Raw genomic sequence first — 14,438 nt, 5'->3', positions numbered from 1 at the left:
AGGAGAGCGGAACATGGGTATTGTTTGCTTCAGTGATGGAGTTGCTAGTGTCCAGCTTTGAGCTAGTTATGAGCCCAGGCAAGGTTTGGCCTTGCACTTTAGTAAGCATGTGCAAGGACTTGTACTCATTTGTGAGCATGTGCAAAGATGTTCATTTTGAATGCTGTTCTTCTTCCTTTCCCTCCTGTTTATCTGCTCTCTATACTCTCCTTTCTCAGGGCAGTGTTCTCCTTGTTCCCTCTCATTTTATGGTCTTTCTTTGCCTCTTCTGTATTTGCTTCCTTAAGCTTCATATTTCTGGTTTTCTGTTTCCATTACTATTGCATTGACCAAGTGATAAGAGCCTTAATCAAGACAAAGGCTCTTCACGTAGTCTTTTCATTAGAGACAAGGTACATGTCCTGACTCACCTTCAACATCCCTTTCTCCTTTTCTAGGAATACACATTAATTTTCTCTAAGGCTCTAGTCTCAGTTCAGGGCCAGGATTTGCTGTTCAGATGTCCTTGGGTAAATCTAGAACTTAACATGATAAGTATCCCTATGGACCTGCCAACCTGAAGACTCTTGATTTGTTGTCCTGCCTTAATATAGTAACTAACAATCTTAAATTATTTTCAGGATGCATCGAAGATGGATATGTGAAGCTGGTTGTGATAAATTTTAAAAATATCAGAGAACACCTACCTCTTATTGGAAAAGTTGGCCTTGCTTGGAGAACTAATATTTTTGATGGCTTTATAAAGGTAAAAAAACAAACAAACAACAACAACAAAAAAACAGTTGCTTCCTTTTCTTCGTATCATGGTTTCTGCATAACAAAACGAGGGTGTTGATATATATCTATGATGCTTCCTTTAAAGTGTTGGACTTTTTATTCTGGTTTACATGAGCTGGGCAGTGTTGCCAGCTATCCCCAAGCAAAGAGGCCAAGGAGAGTGGAACATGGGTATCGTTTGCTTCAGTGATAGAGTTGCTAGTGTCCAGCTAGTGTCCTTGTAGATCTGTGGGCATTCCCTAAGCCAGTGACAATCACTTGATTCCTCCATCAAGTTCTTATCAAGCACCTTTTGCTCTTCATGGTGTATGTAGTTAGACTAGAGCAGTGTTTGGGTTGAGCTGACCGCACTCTCCACTATCTGAAAACCTGTCTGTTCTGCAGAGAGAGAGAGCAGAGCTGAAAGTTGGACCAGGAAAATAGTATTTGCTCAAAATGTCATCATCATTCCTACATGAATTTAAAGTTTTCTGCAGTTATAAATTCTTATTCCAGGATACAGGTGTCTTTTTGATAGTTACATAAAAAATTAACCACTTGGATGGGAGTTGATTTAGTGTTGGAAATTGGTAGGGAAGGATGGAAGGATGTAGGAGGAAGGAGACGGTATTTGGCACAATGAAATGTTTTACTCATCCTATTTATCTAGAAGTGCACATTTAAAATTTGGTAAACATTATGTTTATCACACATAAAAGAATGTTGTTTCATGTCTTTAAGAGCATAAACCTAACTTTTTATTTTCCTCTGTTAGCCTTAGAGGGGGCCTAAAATAAAAATGTGTACTAAGATAAAATATTAGAATCAAAATTTACCTTGTGGACTAAGAAAGGCTGAATATAAATATGACTTCTGTAAAGGGCCAGCATAATCTTTAAAAATAATTTGTTATGTGTTTTCTGGAAGTTTAGAACAAGATGAAAGCTGTCATTTAGTCTCACTAAGGGACAAAGGGAAATATAGTAATTATGCTAAGAAGCAAAGCTTTATTCCAGCTCTATTATTAAAACAACATCTCTAATGGAGCTGTATGCAAGGCCAACTAGACCCTAAATAGCACTTCAGCAGCAAGTGTACTCATGTACTCCTCACAGCAGTTCTCACAGAGGCTGAGGCCCTTCAGTGAGCTCTGGGCAGAGGTGCTGGCTGCTGTGGATTTTCCAAGGCACTCAGGCTTCTGGCACAGCAGCTTGATCTGGAAACAGGATTCTGAGTTCCTGAAGTAGCCAGTGGACTGCCTGGCTCTGGATAGTTCCCCTATAAATTCCTTCTCTTGGATGAACTTTGGGAGAAGAAAGGAGGACGATAGCTCAAAAGTCTGTGCCTTCTTCTAGGCTGGAGGGGGCATGGTCAATCTGCATTTGCCATTTATATATGGGGTCACTACTAAGACTAAGCTATCCTTGTTCCCAAAGAAGGAAGTCAAGTGAATGATGTGTTCCTTGTGTTTGCCATGCAGCTTAGGCATAGGAATAATGAATTAATAAAATAGATTTGAGAAGTTGCTCTCAAGGAGCTAAAGCCTTTATTTTTAAACAAGAACATAAGATATAAAGTGTTTTTAGGTATACGTAGCTATTAAAAACAGAAGTAAAAAAAATTGCTTCTGAAAACTGCCTCTGGAAAGGAGCCTTCTAACACTTAAAATACCCATCTGAGCAAATACTGGTAAGAAAGTGTGTCACCCAACTGATTATGGTGCTAAGGACAAAAAAATAAAAAACAAAAATAATGTAGATGATAGAGGATATGTTGCCTTGTTACATTGCTTATTTGAAGTGACATGTCCTGGCAAGGGTCCTGATCCTCTGGACTTCACTGTTACCATATGAAAATTCTTCTCTAGAGCTTGGAGTGAGTTCGAAAGCGTGGTGGCTGCTATCACCTGCTGGGATGGTGGAGGTGCCAGTGAGAAACATCTTGAGTTGGGGTCAGCATTAAAAACAGTATAAGCAGATCAGTTTTTTCCTTTTAAATAAGTCAGATTTGATATAATTTTTTTTTTTCTCCTGGGGATTGAACCCAGGAGTGCTCAACCACTGAGCCAGATCCCCAATTTTTTTTTTTTATTATTTATTTTGAGACAGGGTCTCACTAACTTGCTTAAGGCCTTTCTATGTTGCAGAGGCTGGCCTTGAACTTGAGATCCTCCTACTTTAGCCTTCTGAGTCACTGGGATTATAGGCCCACACCACCAGCTAAAAATGCATTTCAAAGATGCTTACAATGGCTGAATGTCAGTAACCAATCCACATACGACAGTTGCTATATGAGCAGTTACCACACTATTTTACAAAGACACTTTAGATGTCCAAGTTCCCTATAAAGGGTGCCCTGCTGCAGTCATCAGTGTGATATACCATACAGCACTACCCTGTTCTGTTTACTCTCAGTTCCTATCAGGATTTCTGACGAATTTTCTTTTGGTAAGCTTTTCTTGTATGTCTACCTTTCCTTGTCTTTCATGCTTTGGTATTTTTTGATGTTATTTTAATGTTACTTATAAATCTACATAGAGTTTGACATAAGTTTTAACTTAAACTGTCATTCTGATTTATGCATGAAGAGTTGAAGTCAGTAGAGCCTGCCATGGGAAGATCCTGGGTCCTGCATGTTGTGGGTGGTCATGCCCCATAAGAAGGGTGCTCTGGCTACTTTGATGAGAAGTGTTGCAGCTGGCTGCATAGGTTCTGCTGCAAGCTGTTGGTGCCATGAAAGAGCAGGGCATTCCCACATGGACGGGTCTGCCAGACACTCGATTTTGACCCTGTTATGAGAATAGGAGCTAATGTGAGTCCTGCCTGGCAACTCTGGAGTCTGCCCTTCCTGGGCCTGGTCATACAGACTGGTCCTCAGTACAACCACTGTGTCATATTCTTTCAGCCTTTGTGCATGTGCTCTTCCCTTTTCTTTCTCCTTTTTGCAGAATGAACTCTTTTCAGCCTTATGACAGGGCTTACTTATCATTCATTTGCTAATTCATCAGCAAATATTTATTGGCCACAAAGGGCTAGACTGACCTAGGTGCTCAGGCATGTGAGATGAGTCCAAAAAACAACAAAACCACCACATTAAAACAACATAAAAAAACTGTCTTCCATTGAGCTTATGGCCTGTGGAGATAGGAGTGTCAGGGAGACTTCCCCAAGGAACTACTGTCTACTCTGAGTTCTGAAGGCTGAGACATACCAAGGGTTGGGGAGAGAGTTTAGGCATGCCCTTTGTGGGGGTGGGGTGGGGGGTGGGGGCATAGAGAGTTTGGTGCTGGGATAATAAGGAAGTGCCTTTTTGGAAATTGGTAGGGAAGGATGGAAGGATGTAGGAGGAAGGAGAAGGTATTTGCCACACAGTGGTTATCTGCCAAGGCACCTTGAATAGGGTGCTGAGGGACAAGGGAGGGATGAGTGAGTGAGCCCCCAAAGCAGCACAGCAGGATCCACATGTGACGCTGAGCATGGTTTGGAATAGCTTTTCACTCAGATCCAAAGAGAAAGAGAGAAATAATGGAGTTCATCCAGGGCTGGAGTTTGGCTAAACCTGCTCTCGGGTATGATGAAAGAGAGGCAAAGGAAGTATTCATCATCAGTTCAGAGAAGGACAGGGAGGTCTAAAGTAGGTGAGAAGAGACTGAGAGGGCAGGGGGTGAGGATGCATGTGCTGTGCTCTCAAGTCATTTTACATTTCCACTGTGATCCACATACATGTGAATATACATATTCATGGGTCATTAAAACAAAAATTCATAAGATAATACTTATGCTTATAATGTATGATGCTTGTTGAAGTTTGCTGTTTTATTATATTTTGACATTTAGTTGTGCCCCCACTAAATGTAATTCAGGATGCACGAATTAGTTGTGATTTGCAGTGTGAAAATTCTAGGTGAATCTGAAGGATAGCCATGATGGGAGTGGTTGTGAATAAGTTGAAAGGTAAAGAGACAGAAACGGTGTTGATCTTGAAGGAGAACACTTAGGGGAATGATTTGTTTAAAGGTAAAACCCTGGAAAGGAATGACTGAGGTGAAGTGGAGAGCAGACCATAGACGTCATGTGGTGCAGGAATTGAGAGTACCAAGACCCTGTGGGTATTGGAATCCCTCAGGGGATAGTGAAACCTGGGAATAAGTGAGCGGAGAGAGAGACACAGAGGCAACAGAGGGCCTGCCTTGCAGTGAGAGGGATAAGCATGAGGTTGGTTATGGCTGAGTCCGGGTGAAGCAAGCGTGGAAGCGCTGGAAGTTCAGAGCCTCAAAGAGCAGGGGTTGTTACAGGAGAGGAGGCCACCGTCTATAGGTGTCATCGAGACACTGGAGGAATCACTGCTACTCTCCAGGGCAGCGTGGCCCCATGCTCTTGGAAGCACTTCACAACCATCTGTGTCCTCTGTGTGATGTCTGTTGCCTCTAGATGGTGAGACTGTGTGGACAGGGGCAGCGTTTGTGCTGCATCTCTCAGGCTCTGGCACTAAAGTTCTGTACCATATCAGAAGATCCCCAGGCCTCCCCTTCTGTGTTGGAATGAGTGTGAATGTTAAATGATGAGGCAGGAAATACTAATTATGGTTTAGGCCACAAAATGCCAGTGACAGTCTTCCAATTTTGATGTCACATGCAGGATTTCCAGTCAGTTTTACATAGAGTCACAATCTCCGTGAAAATTGCGTCTAATAGGCCATTTTATTTCCATAAATCTTGTTTATTTTTAGAGTTGTTCTATAGTGGACATAACACTATTGGATGAACACAGGAAGCCCTTTTGGTGCTTGAGTTCTCCAGTTTGCATGAGATCTGCTGCCTGCCCCTCAGATGGTCCCAATTTCTTGGGACAGACATACTATGTGGACTACATGGATACAGAAGGAAGAGTGCATGCGGAGCTGGTGTGGATTGAAGAGACTGAAGAATACTTCATTGTCAGCCTGGTTCTTTACCTCAGTGTGGCAAAAATAAACCATTGGTTTGGGACAGAATATTAAGAATTGACAGTAGGTGACAAAGTGTGGTGTGCTGTTTATTTTTGACTAACAAATTTGTTCCTGGTATTAGAAGTTAAAATAAAGCATATTGTAGTAATCTGGTGGCTTCTTACTTTACATTAGAAAGTATGATTCGTGGGTCATTTTAAGTTAATATTTAGAAGTTGAATTAAAATTTAAAAATAAAAACAGCATGTCCCAGGGCTGGGGTAGTGGCTCAGTGGTAGAGGCTTCCCTAGCATGTGTGAGGCATTGGGCTCAATTCTTAGCATGCATTTAAATAAATAAAACAAAGGTCAATTGACAACTAAAAAGTCTTAAAAAAACAAAACAGCATATCCCAATGAAAATTCACTTAAAACAAAAAGGGAAAATGATATTTACTTTTCTTATGCCCTTATTAAAAAAAATTACTTATGCCCTTATTTAAAAAAAAATTAAGTAAGTCTACCTAATCTACATGTGTGCTGGGTAGCTTAATCTTTGTATTTTCTTAATTGGTAAGAAGCCCAAATGAGAATATATATTTAAATATAAACTTCATGGTATTCATTAGAATTAGACAGTGCTATGTTTTACAGCTCAACAGCCATTTTGTTATTTAATAAAACAAAGTAAATAAATGTGGCAAATCCAAGAAGTAAGATGTATCTGAGATCATTAGAAGAAATACAAATTAAAAGAATAGTTTCTGGGCTGGGGCTATAGCTCAGTGGTACAGTGCCTGCCTTGCACATTGTGAGGCACTGGGTTTGAGCCTCAGCACCACATAGAAATAAATAAAGATATAGTGTCCATATACAACTAAAAAAGAATTAAAAAGAACAGTTTCTGGTGCAATACAATTAGACCACCCAGCTCTCCCTTAGTAGGGTAGAGATGGAGGAGTTATCAAACACTTCACCTGTAGAAATAATCCAGGAGAGTCAGTGTGTATATAGGATACGTTATTTTAGGGCATTTGGTTTCAAATTTTTTTTTAGACTGCACTATGCTTTGACCATATTTTTATCTCCTTCGTGAAAGTTGATCTCAGAGGTGATTTTTTAATAACTCACCATGTTTCTCGTAATCAGGCATACATGATTAAACTCATCCTCCTGTGTTTTTCCTTCATTTGAATTATAACAAATTTTCTCTTTTGAGGTGTGTACATGATTGTGTGTGTGTGTGTGTGTGTGTGTGTGTGTGTGTGAATGCAGAATAAAGAGATTGAAGACAGCAATGAACTGAAGACTTGGAACAGATATTAGGTTAATGTTCAAAGACCTTTCTACTCTCACATCTAGCACTGTGAGATGTCATTTGTTATCCCCCACCCCTGGCCCCTGTCATATGCAATCTTTCTCCGCTTTCTCTGGAAGCATTTTAAATTTTCTCCTTATTTATTTTTTCATTTCAAGATGATATTTTTGGAATTTTTTTGTATTTATTGTGGGTCATTTTATTGAAGAATTTGTGTATTGCAATTCTGGATTTCTTAATCTGGCAGTACTTTCTCTGTTGTCTTTTTCTGTAACTTTTATTGATGGACTGTTGTTCTTTCTTGACTGATCATCTTATTTTGTTTTAATCTTTTATTTCAATTTTCTGAAATATTGCCTACAGATTATTCTTAAATCCTTCTATTGAATTTGCTTTTTCATTTTGATAATCAGGTTTTTATTTTTTGGAACTCTTTTTCTGTTCTTTTTGTTTGTTTCTCAAAATATCTGTACTGGTTTTTTAAGCGCAGTCCCCGCTCTCCCCCGGTGGTGGGGATTGAAACCAGACTTCACACATGCTAGGCAGGTGCTCTATCATGGAGCTGCATCCCCAGCTTGCAAAGGCAATATTTTGCCAAAGCAGGGTTGGAAAACCTTTTCTATAAAGGCCAGACAATAATTTAGGCTTCATGGGATATATGGTGTCTGTTGCAGCTACTCAGCCGTGCCCCTGTAGTGTGAAGTCAGCTACAGATGATCCACAATGAGGGTGTGGGATCATGTTCATACAAAAACAAGCAACAGGAGGGAAAGGAAAGGTACCGGAGAATAAAACTGACCAAATTATATTATGTGCATGTACATATATGTAACAATAAATCCCACTATTATGTATAATTATAACATATCAATAAAAATTTTAAAATGACAATCATCAAAAACAACTACCACCTCATAAAGCCAGGCAGCAGCTGAACTTGGCTTCAGGCTAGAGTTTGTCCATTCCTGGATAGAACTCTCTTAGGCTGTCCATTTCCTTTTCAAAAAAAATATTATCATCTTAACTGCAAACCCATAGTCATGGGTGCCCAAGTCTGATGTAGTGTTGAAGTCTCATGCCACAGGTACTTAACTACTTAAAAAGGAAAGAATGGTAAGTTTACAGTGAATAACCTGAGAAGACAGAACCATTAAAGTCAACAGCATCAGTAATGAGCAAGTCATAGCCTCCTGGTATGTCAAAGACACATCATCACTTCTCTGATGTTTACCAAAAATCATACATGGGGAAGCATTAGACTAAGACAGGGGCAAGAACATTTTATACTTGTATTCTATATTCCTCTTTGAAAATTTTAAAGACAAAGAGTTAGGAGGAGGCTAAGGCTTGGGACAGATGAAAGCAAGAAATCTGATTAGATTTTGGATCAGAAAATGACACTAACAAAACAATGGGTGAAATCTGAAGAAGGGATATCCATCACACATTAGCACACACTGCTAATTTCCTCATTTTAGTATCGAATGTTAACATTCGGAGAATCTGAAGAGTATGTAGGAAATTTTTTATATATCTTTTATAAATCTTTTTTACAACTTTTTATATGAAATAATTCCAAAATGAAAAGTTAACACAAAAAAATAAAATGATCCCTATCTTCCTTGTGTTCTCTGACTTATATAGGCTCTTTCTGTCTGTTTTCCTGGATTGTTGGTTTCCCCATTAGAATTTGCTCTCTTCTCATATTTAAGACAAAGTCTGTAGAAGTTGACCAGACCTCTGCTATAGTCAGCTGAAAGGCCACAGCAGAGCAAGGGTGTGGGTGCTGCCTAGGACTTTATTCTTTAGATCAAAAACCCTTAAATGTTTTTGCTTTGTTCTCATATATAAAGGTAATAATTTAAAGAATAGGAATACATAAAGTAGAATATTTTTAAAAAATCTCCCTCTAAACTTCCCCATCCCTATTTATCCAAAGTAATAGCACTCTCTGCCATGCAACACACTCTGCCTTGTTAGGATGTAGCATGAGGCACTTACCAGATACTGAGCAGATGCTGTGCCATTTTTTTTTTTTACATAAGTCATACAGTTTCAGGTATTTTGTTACACCAACAGAAAACAGTACCATCTTAGTATTATTATGTATTGAAATTAAGTTGTCAGACACATGAAGTAAATGCATTTGCTAATCCTATTTCTTTGTCAGAAAGAAAACATTTGTTTGCAAAGCAAGAGAAATGATTATGCAGGGGCATGTTTGATACAAAGAGAATCACAAAGCAGGACTCGATTGAGTTGAATCAATTCAAGAAAAGTAACAGGTGCAAACTCTTGATTATGCAGTTGGCAACAAAATCAAGTTTGAGTTACACACAAAAGCATATCCACCACTAGTGTGGAGTAAAAGAGGCATACTTTTATTTCACAAATACTCAGATGCAAAATCTTCTGTGGTTTAAAATCCGGTCAAAGATCTGACCAGCCTTTGAAGAGATAATTTGTATAGGTAACTTGATAGTTGTCTCTTCTTTTCATCAACATCTGCTTTAAAGTGTGATGATGATAACTGCTTCAGAAATGCTCACACAGGAAAATCTATGTCAAATGGTTTATAAACATTTTTAATGTGAAAAATGGTGTCTCCAAGCTGAATGTAAAACTGTTAGCTTAAGTCACCTGTGTCCATTTGTATGTGGAACAATGTGTCATCCACCTTGAGCCTGGGAGAGTCTTGTGGTTTCCTATGACTTCAATAAATAATACTTGGATTTCCTATGAGCTATAGTAAACATGGAGCAGATAACTGCTACACAAGTCCCAAGCTGCTGGCTAAAAGGCATGCTCCTGAGCACAGCTCAGCAGGATTGGACATGCCACGCAGTGGGTCAGGGCAGATGACAGGTGCCCAAGGAACCCAGGCGCTGCTGCAGAGAGCATCATGGTGCACATTTGGGAATAGGCAAGTGCTGGACCTCATGAATCCTCCAGCCAGAGGGGCTACCCGGCTGCCAGGGAAGAACCAAGGAGACAAAGCTGTTCTGGGGCAAAATAGGAAGAAGATGCAGCTACAAATACATGGGCCCTGTTGCCTGCAGTTGGTGAGAGCCACCGGTACTGCACCGAGCACTGCAAGGCCAGTCCTGAAAGTGACATGCAGGGGGTGAGTACATTCTGGGAGAGGCTGTGTCTGCCAAATGCCTGAAAACGGGTTGAGGGACAGGGCCTCGGCTTCATACTACTGGCTCAGCCTGAGCACTTGTCCTGTGCTAACCCTCCATGTTATCTCCCTCAAGGCCTCTTGATGATTATAAAAGGAACTCCGGGAATTGTCCCAAGGGAAAATAATGGTCACTGGTTAACTTATGTGCTTGAGTCATGGTGAAATGGGCACAAAACAATTCATTCATCTGTATGTGTCCAGTTCAGAAAAGTGCTTACAGACTCAAGAGAAAACACAGATGATCACTCATTGACTTAGTGTTGGCTGAGGATAAAGTCAAAACTTTATCATGAAATAATAATAGTGACTTTCATTTTTAATAGTTGACATCTTTTTTTTTATGCCGGGTACTATACAATAGCTTTACCTATATTTCTTAAATCCTTATAACCCTATGGGTAGATGATATGATAATGCATTTTACAATGAGGAGCTGAGTTCAGGGAAGTTAAATAATCAAAGGAGCACATTTGGTAATAGTCAGTGCTAGGACTTGCCTGCTTCTGAAGCCCCCACCCTGGTGTTGCTCTGTACCTCCATGTGTGCAGTGGCACTGGAGGGCAGAAGCTCCATTATAAACACTTAACCACATGAGAAATTGTGTGGGTGCTCAGCAGAACATAAAAATAAACATATGCAATGAAGCTAATTCTTCCTAATGGGCAAATTTATTAAAAGAATTGTGCTTTAAGTCAATGAAGCTTGCATTTATGCACACAAAGAACAGAATAACTGTTACTTTGCAGAAGCACAAGATGACAGGGCTTCAGAAGACTTTCCACAGTGCCATGGTGATGCAGCCACCAGGTACCCCCCACACACACCACAGAGACCCCACCACAATTAAGCTTCTTCAAGCACCCCTACCATGATTAAGCTTCTCTTCTTATCAGAAAGACTTTTACAAAGAGTGTCAACAGGATTTCACAGGATTTCTGCAGAGAGCTCAATGTGGTTTGAAATATCCTCTTTCCTGTAAATGCCAGGTTTGCAAACAAATGCTGTAACAGACTCCTTGGTAAAAACTTGTGAAACCTCTGTCTAGCTGAAGGATATGGGATATACAGAGCTCAGAAACAGGCTCATTGACATGGTGGCATCACAGAGCAGTGGAAGAAGATGGATTTTTCAATAGGTGACACTGTGTTACCTGTACAGCCACTTGAAAGAAAGAAAAGGGCATCTACTTTATGCCTAGAGACACATTCCGGGTACAGTATGTGAAAAATAAAGCAAGAGAGCTCCTAGAAAACAAATTGGGTAACTTGCAACTCCATAGCAAAAGGAAAAATAACTCAGTAAAAAAATGGGCAAAGGACCTAAATAGACATTTCTCCAAAGAAGAGATGCAGATGGCTAAGAGGTATGGGCAATTTTGCTTGGTGTCACTAATCATCAGAAAATGCAAATCAGATCTATAGTGAGATACCACCTCAGACCTACTAGGATGGCTGTTATGAAATGAACAAAACAACAGTTGATGGTGAGGACGTGGAGGAACTGAACCCGTTATCCACTGCTGGTGGGAACGAAGCATGGCGCAGTCTTTACGGAAAACAGTATTGGAGGTTCCTAGGAAAAGTAATAGTAGAACTAACGGGTTATCAGGTAATCCCACTTCTGCGTCTATATTCAAAAGCAATGAATCGGGATCCTGAAGGAGTATCTGCACTTGTGTGGTCATTGCAGTGTAGTTCACAATACTTAAGATACAGAGTTAACCTACTTGTCCATTAGTGGATTAATGAATAAAACATATCTCACAAACACACATAGGAATATGAATGGGCCTTAAAAAATAAAGACAGCAACATGGACGAACCTGGAGGACGTTACACTAAGTGAAATAAGCCAAACACAGAAAGAAAAATACACATTTATATGTAGAATCTAAAATACTCAAACTCATAGAAACAGTAGAATGAGTAGAATGGTGGTTGCCAGGAGTTGGGGAAAAGGAAAATGAGGAATTTCTGTTCAATGGTATAAAGTTCTAGTTATGCAATATGAATGAAGTCGAGAGATCTGATATCCAATATTGTCCCTATGGTTAGCAATCCTGTGTTGTGCACTTAAACGTTTGTTAAAAGGATAGATCTCATGTTACATGTTCTTACCATAAAGAAAAAAGAAGACAATACAGGGGACATTGCCTGTGCTGGCATCTTTGACAGGCCCTCAATTCAGGTACCAGTCTTTTACTTTTTTAGGCGCAGGACCTTCACTTTCTTAGGAAGCATATCCTCTCTTTTGATGACTCTTGCTGGAATATTCCTCTTCATGTTGTGCCAACTTAGAGGCAATATCTGCTTCTAAGTAACTGTCAAAAAATATAACTCATCGGTCATATTTCTGCCCCTGGAGATAGAATAAGTCCAACCCCTCTTGGACCCGTCTCAGTTTTCAAAGAGGAAGCTGAGGAAGGTCTCGGAGCACCAACTGAAGAGGCGGGCCTTTCATGGACTCTAGTCACCTACAGTTATCCCTAGAAGATGTAAGAAAAGAAGCTGATTATGTAGAGTGTGTAAAAATAAAGTGGTGTTTTGACTCTACCATTTCAGCTACAAGGATGTTTGTCATATGTGTTATTAGTAAAATTTAGAATTGGTGGAAACAATTAACCCAAAATGAAACTGATAGCAGCTCAAACTTCCCATTAGAACACTAGACTGAAAAAATAATGATCATGTAAGGAAATGCCCATTGGCAAAAATGTTAATTGGTAAAATTGATAGGGACCCCAAAAATCAATGAATCAAATCTGTATTTTGAAATTCACCTGGATGAAAATTGGTCCCCTTGAAGATTTTAAACTGAAAGCTTTATTTTTGTAGGCTAGGAAACAGGTCAAAGAATTATGTCGGCTTAAGGTATTTAATGTTGCTATAATTGAGGAGAAGTTTTTATTGATACATACAGTCTAAAACCATTCTCAGGTCAAAATGGTGGGGTTAAAAATTCTATGCATTTTGTATTGGTTCAAAATGTCAAATACCTCTTAACTGTAGTGTGCTTTAAGTTAAGTAAAGTTTCTATTTTTTTTTTTTTTTTAATAACAGGGACTAGAAGGAATAATGACCAAATAAGAGCAGTTTGATTTGTTGAAGACATGGGATTATGAGTCCATTTTGTTTATAATTCTATTAATGTTGCTATAATGTAATGCAATATTTAAAAATCAGAAATTCAGTTCATGATTATGTTAAGTATGCTGTTAAAGTCTGATGCAACCGGACCCCGGAGCCTGCAGAGAAAGCCGCCCAACCTTCTTACTCACTGCAACCCACTACCATGGCGCTCTGCTGCCCCTGGAGCTTGTTGTGCTTTTCCTGCTCGTGCTGGTCTTTCTGCATTAGGGCAAGAATCGCCACTGCATGGCAGAAGACACCAAGTGGCATCTGTTTTGTACACATTTACGAATCCCAATTCCCCATTTTCCCAGACAGGACACTGTTTTCTGTGGTAAGATTCTGTTGGCTACTCTTCTGTCACTGAATCGCTAATGTGCCCCTTGCTTGTTCTGAAGCCGCCTGGGAAAAGGCCACACTGACCTCTGCTGACACTGGCTCCGTGGTTGTAGGTGTTTGCTCTTCTTTCCTGAGGGGCTTATTATGGTGCATCAACAACGGCTTTAAAGACGTTTCAAAAGCTGTGTTGTAGCTGGGTAGCAGAACTTTGTCTCGTGGAGGGGCATTAGAACTATGTGAAAAGCTCTGTTTTGGAGGCAGGCAATGTAACGCAGTCTCGTGGATTTAGTGACCGTTCACATTTATTCCTCAAGAGTATTATTAAATTAGGGTGTACAACCATGCATTTTAATCACTATGATTTATGTTAAAACCTAAGCAACAGAGATCAATACTTCTGTGTGTAGAATCTCTCCCACCAACCTGTGTGTGTGTGTGTGTGTGTGTGTGTGTGTGTGGCGGCGGGTATGGGAGGAGGGATTATTCCCTTAATTTTCTGTAAGGGCTTGAAACTGGTCCTTAACCAGAAGTTAAATAAGGCTTCGTGGATAAAACACTTAGAATTGTGCTGGATTATTTAAAATACATTGGGTTGTCCACAAAGATGGTAAGATTTTTGTGCAACAGATGAAGGCTCACCCTTTGTTTCTGACTTCCACGCCAGCCCTGGGATTTAGACACATAAATTCTCCTTGAGCTGCTGCTCATATTTTATGGCACTCACTCTGGACCACAGGTGGGAAAACCTTTCACCTCTTTACAGCAGCAGTGACCCCAAGAGTGAAATC

At 39.8% G+C, this 14,438-nt stretch overlaps 1 protein-coding gene across 3 annotated transcripts in view; it reads left to right on the top strand.

Moving 5' to 3' along the window:
- Positions 1-5,851, top strand: part of Fbxo15 (F-box protein 15) — a 68,029-nt gene extending 62,178 nt beyond the window's left edge. For 2 of the 3 annotated variants that reach the window (XM_046448657.1, XM_046448656.2), the window contains exons 9-10: positions 621-745; positions 5,485-5,851. In XM_046448657.1, the coding sequence (XP_046304613.1) occupies positions 621-745; positions 5,485-5,754 (395 nt within the window). In that variant the 3' untranslated portion in view covers positions 5,755-5,851. The remainder of the gene's footprint in view (positions 1-620; positions 746-5,484) is intronic. The other variant, XR_009227110.1, reaches the window with a different exon arrangement.
- Positions 5,852-14,438: the final 8,587 nt, after the last annotated feature.

Source organism: Marmota monax, unplaced genomic scaffold, assembly GCF_021218885.2.
Source record: "Marmota monax isolate L192 unplaced genomic scaffold, Marmota_monax_Labrador192_F-V1.1 WCK01_AAM20220418_F8-fsc00060, whole genome shotgun sequence".
In the NCBI taxonomy this organism is placed as follows: Eukaryota; Metazoa; Chordata; class Mammalia; order Rodentia; family Sciuridae; genus Marmota; species Marmota monax.
The sequence above is the reverse complement of the archived record's forward strand: the minus strand, read 5'-3'. Positions and strand labels throughout refer to the sequence as shown.